Genomic DNA, 12013 nt, shown 5'->3' on the forward strand with positions numbered 1-12013 from the left:
GTAACACTCTAAATGGATGTTTCGCCATCTTATGTAGCTGACTTGCTAGCTTCGAAGAATTTTCTTAGGACAATGTTTCCTAGATTTACGCGTAATTTACAAATCACTCACTGTGGTATAAAAAATAATTTATAAATCTTGTAATTAACCTAAATTATAAATAACTCCATATGGTATAAAAAATAATTTATAAGTTCTCATGGTAGGCAAAAATAACAATTTACTCTCTAAAATCAATTCCCGTTAAATAACTTATCAAAGTTAGTTACTTTGTCACGTCATACCCAATAAAAATGTGACACTTGTTATCATTAATTTATGACTTTAAAAAATGACAACTAGGATTTTTCACATCATTTTAGGAAGCTAACTAAGATTACACATAAGCCATCACTCCACGTCATATTGTTACAATAAATTAACATAATCTCTTATATCCCTAAAACTTTATCCCGTGTGTAACCCTCACTCATCTTCATCTTCCATAGCCACTTCACAAAATGTGATTGTCAAATTTTCGCAAAATACTCTCAAATCATGGCGAGGAAGATGAAAATGAGGGAGGGTTACACACAAAGTAAAATTTTGGGGATAGAAGAGATTATGTTAATTTACTGTTGTAGTATAACGTGAAGTGAAAGCTAATGTGTAATCTTAGTTGGCGTCCAAAATGATGCGAAGAATTATAGTTGTCATATAAAATAATAATACGTGTCGCGTTTTTATTGGGTATAATGTAGCAAAGTAACGTAAATTAATTTTAAGGAGTAAACTGTATTGACCTATCCCGAGAATCTATAAATAATTTTTTATATCGCAATGAGTGATTTGTAATTTAGGTTAGTTAAATGAACTTATAAATTATTTTTTATATCACATAAAGTGATTTGTAATTTAAACTAATTACGTGGACCAATTTTATATTTATCCATAAAAATTAAATGCAATTTTAAGGAACAAACTATATTTTAGCCAAATATATGTCGTCATTTTGAATTCCACGTTTCAAAATAATGGCAACCGCGAACAACAGCAATTTTACTCGGATAATTGACTTAAAAAAAAAAAAAAAAAAAAAAAATTGAGTTCAGTCGCTTCAGCGCCCAGCCACAGCCACAAACTCAAGCGCCTCGAGCATTTCAAAAAAAAAAAAAAAAAAAACTCAAGCGCTTCGAGGATGGGCTGCGAAGTCTCTTCTTGGCTCCGCGCGCGCGCGCCCATGGCCACGTCCATCACAAGCTCGGGCACGCCGAAGCGCGGCCCCTTCTTCTTTTCATCCTTCAAGCTCACCATCTCTTGCTGCACCTCTGGTCCCACAGATTCTCCTCCATCGTCGTCTTCCTTATCTTCCCGCTCCTACAACCGTCGATGGTACAACGCCCTGAGACGTAGGCCGTTGGATCACGATCCGGAGATTGTCCGCCACTGGGTCGAAGCTGATCAGCCACTTGCATCCCCAGGTACGTATATTATTAATATTGCCCTGGGAATATTCTTGGCAACCAAACGGAACACTAGCGTTTGAATTGCATGATCAAGTTCTAAAATGAAGTTGGTTCTGTGAACTTTCCTGTTTTAGAGAATTACGTAGCAAAACTCTAGCACATTGATTGAGCAATGCATTAATTTTGTTTTGGTTTGCGGCTTGTGTGCGTGCCAGAGAGATTTACGGTTGTGTCTTATAACATATTGGGGGACAGAAATGCTTCAAAGCACAGAGATCTCTACGTAAATGTTCCTTCTTCTTACATGAAATGGGAGCGGCGTAAAGGGGTCATATGCAAAGAACTCCTGGGGTGGAACCCTGATATAATCTGTTTGCAAGTAAGGTTCATTTTGTTATTATTTATTTATTCATTTTGTGTTTGCCTTTTGATTGTTGTGGGTAATTTTTTTTACTGATTTGGAGTTTGGTTTATGCTGGCTGTTGTGATTTTGTTAGGAAGTGGACAAATATTATGATCTATCAGACAATTTGGTGAAAGCGGGTTATGTTGGGTCTTATAAGGTTAATTTTCAAATTTGAGCCAACTTTGTCCAAGAAGTTAGTATTTTCAGACACATTTAATTGTATTTGACCTTCATACAGTTCCATTCAGGTGCCATTTGAAAATCGTGCTTGATATATTGTTTAGTAAAATTCAGCTTAAACCAACTGATTCGAAACTTTTCTTCAAAAAACCTTAAAATTTCCACCTTCATTTGACTTGCTTTTTAAGCTAATATTTTACTACTTATGTTGGTGGCCTTTCACTTTATAACTGAGCCTTTTTTTTTAAGACCTGGAAACCTTTGCAAATGGAGCTGTATGAGTGTCAAGCCCTGTATTCTTATGCGGGTTATATTTAAGTTAAAACTGAAAATTCAAAGTAAGTTTTTTGCAATTGTAGAGACGCACTGGAGATACTGTTGATGGCTGTGCCATGTTTTGGAAAGCCAATGAGTAAGGATTTTTTTTTTTTTTTTTTTAAATAATCGTTTTTCATATTATTGTTTCTGATACTGGTTAGGTTGCAATAAATGAATAGTTTTGAACTTCTTTTCATCAGGTTGCAGTTATTAGAGGCAGAGAGTATTGAATTTAAGGTGTATGGTCTTCATGATAATGTTGCTCAACTTTCTGTTTTTGAGGTATCAATTTATTAGCATATGCTGATATTTTGTTGCAGTATTATGATAAATGGTCATTTTGATGCTTTGGCATCTAACTTTGCCCATCATGCAGGCAGATGCGTAAAGATGAATCAAGAAGACTACTTATTGGTAACATCCATGTGCTTTATAACCCAAGCCGTGGGGATGTTAAATTAGGTCAGGTAAGTCCTTTTACCTTGATGTCCTATTATATTATTCATAACTTGAAGATAATTACTTTCCTTATGGTCTAGGGCTTAAATTAGGCAACTTAACATCCTCTCACAATGATTTTTCTCAGATATGAAGTGCATCTAATGTATCTCATAGCACCTTCACCCAATTGATTTTGTATTCTAACCACGTCAAAAAAGCTTGTGAGTCGAGCTCGGTAACTTGAGATTTTAACCAGGTGGGACAATAATGTGGTTAGAGGTATTGGGCATTCACTAATGGGGTGATATGGTGTCATTTGGTTTGTTCACCATATGGTGAAGTCGTTATCAGCACGCCCCTAACCCTTGGGTTATCCACCATAGATGGGTAGCTAGCTACAGGTAGTTGATAAAAAAATATGGTAATTTACTGGGGTGGTTGATGCTCTAAAGTTGTCACTAGGCCATATTGGTCGAGTCTATGGAAACATATTAAGAGGGGTTGCGATGCGTTCTTAAGTTTTGTTAGTATCGAGGTGGATGACGGCTCTCAGACTAGGTTTTGAACTGACATTTGGTGTGGGGATCGTTCTTTTAAGGAAACCTCTTCGAAGTTATTTTGCATTGCAAGTAGGGCTGAAGCCGAGCCGAGTATTGATTGTTTAAGCTCGGTTCATTTAAACGAGTAATGCTATCCTTCACATCCATTTATCACACCCAGGTCACACCGGCTGACATGATGCCTTTTTAAGTGGCTTCTCTCTTGTTTTATTTAAATGGATGACATGAGAAGTCATTTAAAACATGTTACATCTGCGGGTGTGAGATGAGTGTGATCAACGGGTGTGAAGAGTAGCATTACTCCTTTTAAATACGAGTCGAGCTCGAACTTATCAGCAAATTAGATAATTTGTTCAAATTTTGTTCATTTATTTTTCAAATGAACTCGAATTTATTTGTGTGGAAGATGATCCCTCTGTGTCTTATGTGGTGTATATGGAATGAAAGAAATGCTAGATGTTTTGATAATTCCACTAGGACTATAGAGGAATTGACCCATTTTTTCCTCTTCACTCTTTACTCTTGGACGGCCGCTTGGCTAGCTCCTATAGAGATTAGCTTTTCTGATTTTTTTTTTCATTTCTCTCCCTCTTAGGCGCTCTCTTTTTATACCGCCCGTGTAAATGGGTTGCGCCCCTCTGCGCCTTTGCTTTATAATACATTTACTTATCAAAAAAAAAAAATGAACTCGAATTTATTCACAAGCAACTCAATTAACTTATTCATTGCATAAATAAAGTAAATTTCGTGGTTATTAATTTTTTTTTTCTTCGTAAATTCATACTAATTATTAGTTAATTAATTAATGTTAAAGTTAACTAGATAAATTAAATCGAATCTTAAATAATCAAATCTTGAATCTATATGTTTGTCTTCTAATATGTATATGCATTTATTACATACACACACACATATATTTATATCTAGACTCATAATTACAATAATTCTATTTTTTTTTTTTTTTTGATAAGTAATATATATTCATTCAAAGCGCAAAGGGGCGCAACCTTAGTACACATGAAGTATATAAGAGAACCCCTAAATTATAGAAAAAGAACATAATTCCAAAATCTCAGAAAAATTAGTAACAGACAAACTATTTTATGCCACTCTCCAAGTATAAAGGGATTGTAACATCATCTTCTTCATCTCTAGTAATCCATTTTTACGAACTTCAAAGCTTCTTATGTTCCGCTCGCTCCAAAGACACCACACTAGACACAAAGGGGCCAACCTCCATATTTTCAAAGCATTACGATTTCCCAATTGCCCCCTCTAATTTTCCAACAACTCGCTCACCCTCAAGGCATAACCCACCAAACAACTGCAAAACCGCACTCCATATCTTTGTTGCAATCTCACAATAATTTAAGTTGGATCTATTACATTACGAAAAGAATTCTTTTTTATCTTTTTAAATACTTGAGATGTTCTTATTACAAAGTTAAAAATAATACTAAAAGATAATGAAAATGAAGTTATACGAGTTTATACGAGTTTGACTTGTTTAATAAACGAGCCTATAAACTTGTTCAAGCACTGTTTGTTTAATAAATGAATCAAGTTCAAGCCAAGCTAATCCAATTTGAGCCCAAGCCTGTTTGCCAGTGGCTTTGTTCATTTACGACCATAATTGCAAATTTGCAAGGGATAAGGATGCTCTGGTGGCTGACCATATATGTCTGCTCACAATAAGGAGATGCTTTGGGACATGGATTTTATCAAATTGGTGCATAATTGAGAAGCGGATTATGTTTTAACTTTTTTCAATGCTCCGTATTCCGTTAGGGTCGGAGAGGTGATAATAAGCTTTGTTGGATTCCTTCGAAAAGACGATCTTTTGAGGTCAAAATGACAAAGTTCTTGCCAATGTTGATTCTCATTCCCTTGAAAGAGCATCTTGAGGTCTAAGGCTCCTTTGAGGGTGACTTTCTTCACTTAGACAACATCTTTAGGAAAATTTCTCGCTATGGATAATCTCCGCATACATCACATCATAGTGATAAATTGGTGTTGTATGTACTTGAGTTGCGCTCCTTGTGCTTTTTAATGAATTTGCTTTACTTATTAAAAAAAATTTGTGAGATTTGTGCAGAATCTTTATTTCTAGCAAGAGTGAAATTTGCTTGTAGAAATAAGAGGAAAAAAAAAAAAAAAAAAAAAAAAAAAAGGAAGAATGGCAATAAGAAAGCGACAGTTATTATCAACATTTTGGGTGATGGGTGATTTGGTTGTCTTTGCTCTCCCCCCACCCCCTTTATAGATTTGGTTTAAGGAATTTTTTCTTTGGAAAATGTGAGCACATGTAAGAGTACCAATTCATGGTTGTTGGTGTTAGCTTATTTTGAACTTATTAAAAAAACGTTTGTGAGATTTGTGCAGAATCTTTATTTCTAGCAAGAGTGAAATTTGCTTATAGAAATAAGAGAGAGAAAAAAAAAAAAAAAAAAAAAAAAAAAAAAAAGGAAGAATGGCAATAAGAAAGCGACAGTTATTATCAACATTCTGGGTAATTTGGTTGAAGTTTTGGTTGAACTTGTTATTGAAGTTTTGGTTAATTACTTAATGGTGTAATAACTTTTTGCATAAAAGTTTGTGTATTTAATGTTAATGAAAAAAACTGTGGTTTGCTTCTTAAAATTGATATCAAGCTTTTCAATGTTCTGCATTGATTTGCTGATGTGCTTTGATATTGAATAGCTTAGCTTTTCAGATACGCTTTCTCTTGTCAAGGGCTCAAAGCCTCTCAGCAAAATGGGGTAATGCCCCTGTTGTGCTTGCCGGTGATTTCAATGGCACTCCTCAGGTGAAATATCCTAAGCTATTTTTGTCTTGATATACTTCTTGCTCTAATTCTTACCCTTCTCATTGACAGAGTGCAATATACAAGTTCCTGTCATCCTCCAAGGTGATTGCTTAGTTGTTAACCTCATGAACATTATCACGGTTATAGAAGTCATTCTCTACAGGAATGATCCTGACAATAGTCATTTTGTGAACCAAAATACACATTTAACAGCCAAGGTGCTTGATTGAAATTGATTATGGTTTCTATTTTGCAGCTAAATATCTTATCATATGATAGAAGAGACTTATCTGGGCAGAGAAGTTGTCATCCTGCTCAAGTTCTGGGTGTCAAGAAAGAAATGAAGAGTCCATTTATCTTGATGAACAGGTAGAATTTCTTGTTTTTGGTAGTTACATGTTACTTTCCTCAGGCACTGATATATTTATGTAATTCACATAATGGATACATACATTTCATTTGGTTGAGAACTTTGGCTAGAGCAGCACAACTGTTCTTGGACGGGGCCCAGGTTCATTATTTTCATACAGTTTTCAAAACGAGATTTTTTAGCTTAAGACTTATGCAATATGGGCACAGATCAACATAGTCTGCTCCTTTTATTATCTCATTAGCAATCAAACACTACCTTCTTTTCTTTTCTCAATCATATATGAATAGAGGTTCTTCCCTTTCTGAATTTCTAAAACAACAGAGCATTGGAATGCTTTTGTCACCTTCTGGTAGATTTATGTGGGATTTGCATCTTATTTATTAAGGATTCTATGATGTTTGATGCCAGAGTCTAGTTCTCTATCTTAAAACTGCAGGTCTTGTGCTTTTGTGAGTTAAAATCATTTACTTAAATTACTAGTCCACTATCTTCCTTTTCTATCATAGTTTGAATTTTATCATTTCAATTGGTATCTTCATTTTTTCTTCTCATCTTATGATCTTGTCCTATTCGACGATTTTAAACGTAGTAAGGCTTGTTTTGGAGTTGTTGATTTTATAGGCATATGCTGGGTTTGGGTTCATTAGAACATCTTGATTCTTGTTCATCATTTCTTATTCTGAACAGTGAACATATATATTATATTTCTTATTTGGGACCATTGAACTTCATATGTTTGAACTCTGTTCATTTCAGATTATTTGAAAATTGCTGGACGGATGAAGAGGTAAAAGTTGCTACTGGAAATGCTGGGTGCCATTTACTTGTGCATCAACTGAAGCTTGCCAGTGCCTACGCCACAGTGAAGGTAATTAGGTCCTACTCTTTTAAAACATTGTAGTTTAGGCCCAGTTTGTTTCGGCGTAAAACATTTTTTTGTCTAAAAATGTTTTTGGGGAAAATTAGCTATTTTTCTGTTGTTTGGTAGCATCACTGAAAATGGGTTGGAAAATGTCCAGCCTTCCTCGTGTTAAACCCAGCAACTTCATCATCCATCAACCCATCAGCACCTCTATCATTCTTATTCTTTATTAGTTACTGTAAATTTGCCTTTGCCTCTGTACCTGACCAATGCAGTGTTCTTCACCCTCTTCTTTCGGTGGCTTACTTCTTGTTGACGCCGTGTTGCAAGAAGATCTGCAACTTGACCCCTCTACTCATGTTTTACCTCTCCAAAATCGTCACCTTGGTCGCCTCCTTCATCTACCTCCTTAGCTTTGTCCAGTCCATTTTTTGCCCTTCCACCGACATATGGGCCGCCACCGATGACAAAAACCATGCTGAGGACATGATTTTCTATGAGGACACTCGGAAAGTCTCTTGTGGCAGGGCTCATTGATTGTGCACTGCCTCCACCCCAAGTTGTGCCCACTGAGGCCATGGCAGCTCTGACAAGCCAAGAGGTCGAGGAGATTATGAAGTCGGTGGTGCCGGGGACGACACCATTGTACTGACTGGAATTGAAGCTAGGCAATTGCAAGAGGTTGGCAGGGATCCGGCGAGAGGCACTGCAGAGGGTGACTGGGAAGTCCTTGGCTGGGCTGCCACTGGAAGGCTTGACTACCCGTCCATACTGGGTCAGTGCTGTGAGATGCTGGTGGGCTAGGTTCAGATTCCAGTGGGAATTGTTGGGCGCTAGATGGTAGGGAGTACTTGGTGCCCATTGCAACGGCAAAGAGGAGCTATGAGAACTTAGTTGTGTGAGAGAACCAGGGGCAGTGTGGCACTTCTCAAGTGTGGAAAAGCGTTTTTGTTTTCCCCCAAGTCCTAGGTTTTCTGTAGTCAAAGGAAATTATTTTTGGATTGTCCATTATTTTACGCCGAAACAAACGGGCCTTAGATTTTGTTCATCTTCGTCTTCCTAGGTTGGTAGTTTGATCTTCCTATCTTGTACAAACACTCACTAATATTTTCTTCTATTTCATATCTATACATTCTCAGGGCTCTACAAAAACACGGGGGCCTGATGGTGAACCTTTAGCTACATCCTACCACTCGAAGTTTCTTGGAACTGTTGACTATTTATGGTAAATTTCTGGCCTGAAAGTTATGATGATGATTGTAATAATGGTTCATGATGATGGAAAAATCAAATTTCTTGTACTGATACAGGTACTCTGATGGTCTTGTACCTACGAGAGTTCTAGATACCATTCCATTTGATATTCTACACAGTACAGGTGGTCTCCCATGCAAGGTAGGAACACTCAAGACTTCTGCCGCCTGATGCAATTTGAGTTGAAATTTTTTAAAGTTTTTCAATGAATAGAGATATAGAATTCCACTTTGAAGGGATTATTACAGTTTGTCTTATGCATAGATTTTGGTCAGAAAACGAAATTAAGTGAGGGTTAGTGTTTTAAGGTTTAGGATTCTCTTGCTTGATTGTGGGTTTGAATCTTGTACATGAAACTCAAAAGCAGTTTTTCTTTTCTTAAAACTAAAAAAAGAAAGAACAACAAGAACTTAAAGAAATTATATTCATCCAAAAAAAAAAAAAACTTAAACAAATTATGATGTTGCAGCAATGGTCTGGTTGGAAAATAATAAAAACTAAAGCTTATGGGATGTACTCAATTTATAAGTCTTTTTGGTCCAACTAGTGTCCACGGTAGTCAATTACTTGTAAAATATTTTTCTGTTGGCTTATTTATGCCTTTTAATTAGATTTTCAATGAAGGGCCATGGTTTATTTTATCATAGGGATGGAGTTTGTTTTTCCTTGGGGTTTCCTTTAGCATTACAAAAGAGTTGTAATTCTCAAATTTGGGAGCATAGAACATCAGTGAGAAGTGAGGACTGAAATCTTAGAGATGTGTTTGATTTCTGTGGAATCTCTATTGTTCTGTTTCTTTGTTATTCTCTGTGCTTGCCCTTTAATCTGTTCTCTCACTACTTTGCTGTGATGGATCTAAATATTAAATCAAATCAGATCTAAATCCTAACCAAGCTACCTATATCAAACCCCAAACCCTAATTCCCCAAATTAGAGGTAGAAGTTACAAGACTCAGCTGCTGTCCTGTGTGAAATTTTCCCTGGGAATGTGTTGACATATCCCATTCTACTGAAGAACATTTGTCCTTCTCAAACCCGTTGTGGTTCTCCTTGGATATGCTAATTATTGGTAAGCAAACAAGTTGGTAGTTGGTTGATGCTGCATAATATCTCTATGTTGAGTTTAGGGTAGAAAAACAACTACAAAATAATTTGGTTGGATATATTTGTAAGTTCGATTGTTTGTTTTATTTGTTTTGTTTTGTTTTGTTTTTTATCAAACTTGGCTCTATATTTGCCCATGTTTAGGATCACAATGTTGTTGCCTTACACAGTAGCCTGGTAGGTTTTAGCAGCAATTGGTTATAGCGCATATTAAAAATTAGGGAAAACTTCATTTAAAATCATTGAACTATTATGCATTTTGAGAAGACTCTTAAATTTCAAAAACTCTCAATCTTACCTCGTGAACTTTTAATTTGATGTGATATATCCCCTTCCGTCAGATTTTAAATGTTAAAAGTGATAAAATGACTCTTATACCCCTGATTTTAAAAAAAAAATTCTAAATTTACCCTTAATTTTAAATTATTAAAAAAAAATCGAAGGGTAATTTGGTCTTTTTAGTAATTTTTGTTGAGGGTTAATGGCTGAATCTAGGGGGGGAGTTCAATTAAATCAAATTGAAAATTCAAGAGGTTAAATTAAGAGTTTTTAAAATTTGGAAGAGTCTTCTTAAATCGCGTAGTAGTTTAAAGGTGCAAAGTAAAGTTTCTCCTAAAAGGTATTTAGTAGTATTATAAAATTTTAAATTATTTAGTATTTTTTTTTAATTGTATGTAGAGCTGTGGTTGTAGGTTTAGTTGTTTGTTTCTTGTGCAGAAAGTGGGTAGCGATCACTTGGCCTTGGTTTCTGAGTTTGCATTCACACAAAGAACAAAAGAAGACATACCTGCCCCAGAATCTGGAGACAAAAATGATTAGTTGAGGTGTACTCGAGTCAAGTATTGAATGTTTAAGTTTTGTTTATTTAATTTAATTTCAAACACGAGCCGAGCTCGAATTTATTATTGAACTAGATAACTTATTCAAACTTGTCTCATTTATTTTTTGAGTAAACTTGAACTCGTTCACAAGATGCTTAGTTAACTTATTTATTTCTTATATAAAGTAAATTCATACTAATTATTAGTTAATTAATTATTGTTAAGATTTTATCATTTAAGTTGATTAAATAAATTAACTTGAATCTTGAATAATCAAATCTCGAGTTTATACGTATGTATATAAACTCGAGAATAATAATAATTCAAGCTATATCTCGAGAATAATAATCTCAAGTTTTATTGTGAGTCTATGTTAAGACTCACAATAATAATAATAATAATAATAATAATTTAAGCTATATCTATTATATTACAAAGATAATTCATCATATTCTAATTACAAAATTAAAATAGGGTAAAATCCACTTAATTTCTTTAAACTACCACTCCAATGACAATCTATCCCCCAAACTATTAATTATGACAATTTATCTCCCAAACTACCAAAACAAAGACGATGTACCCCCTAATGCTAGCAAAATGAAGAAATTACCCTTATAAAATTTTCAAAAAGACTGAAATAACCTTAAAATTTTGAAAAAATTAAATTAAATTTTAGTATTTTGTATTTATTTTAGTAAGAGTAATTTTGTTATTTTGTTAAATTTAGGGGTACATTGTCATTGTTTTGGTAATTTTTAGGGTAAATTGTCACAATTGATAGTTTGAGGGATAGATTGTCATTGGGGTGGTAGTTTGAGAGGGTTAAGTAAACTTTACCCATTAAAATATTACTATATAAAAAATTGTATACGAGAATAAAACTCAATGATCCTTGATATCAAAGGTCAAGACCTTTAAAACAATATTCGCCCAAAATTAACCTTCTAACCTTCAAAATATCCTAAACCCCTCTTATTTCAAACTAAAACTCGTTACTCTCATTGTGTGAAATTTTGGGAGTATTACAAAGGTGACGGTCTATAATTAGTAAAATGATTAAGAATTTATGTTTAACAAATCTGTCGCTAACTAATTAAATTAACAAGTTAGATTTTTGCTTAATAATTTTACTATTATGGAGTGCAACATTAGTTTGTAAGAAAATTTGCTCATTAAAAAAAAAATCTAGACATGGCAATCCGTAATTGTCTAATTGAGTTTACCTTCAATTTGGAGGGGCCATAAAACAAGGGTTTTACAGGCTCCAATTAAACTTTGACACGTAAGATAAAAACATAGATTGTAATGGTAAAGATGAAAACACTGGATTTTGGTCTCTCTCTCTCCCTGGCATCTCTCTTTTCCCTGTTCACTGTCTTTTCTTCCCTCTTAGAATTTTATCTTTTATTGCTACAACAACGGTACACCAGATGTGGTATC

At 34.7% G+C, this 12013-nt stretch overlaps 1 protein-coding gene across 2 annotated transcripts; it reads left to right on the forward strand.

Annotated features, from left to right (window-relative positions):
* Positions 1-1154: 1154 nt before the first annotated feature.
* Positions 1155-10714, forward strand: LOC132185864 (DNAse I-like superfamily protein). Of its 2 annotated transcripts, none has more exons than XM_059599667.2 (13): positions 1155-1460; positions 1661-1824; positions 1943-2008; positions 2391-2443; positions 2550-2631; positions 2730-2816; positions 6064-6156; positions 6226-6258; positions 6413-6525; positions 7286-7397; positions 8531-8616; positions 8702-8786; positions 10467-10714. In XM_059599667.2, exons 1-13 carry the CDS (start codon positions 1178-1180, stop codon positions 10566-10568), a joined length of 1359 nt encoding a protein of 452 aa, XP_059455650.2. In that variant the 5' UTR covers positions 1155-1177; the 3' UTR covers positions 10569-10714. The 2 variants fall into 2 exon arrangements, with proteins under 2 accessions (XP_059455650.2, XP_059455651.2); XM_059599668.2 differs by having other exon boundaries at positions 1377-1460; positions 1701-1824.
* The last annotated feature ends 1299 nt before the right edge of the window (positions 10715-12013 follow it).

This window comes from Corylus avellana, chromosome 7, assembly GCF_965113065.1.
Source record: "Corylus avellana chromosome 7, dhCorAvel1.hap1.2, whole genome shotgun sequence".
NCBI classification, from domain to species: Eukaryota; Viridiplantae; Streptophyta; class Magnoliopsida; order Fagales; family Betulaceae; genus Corylus; species Corylus avellana.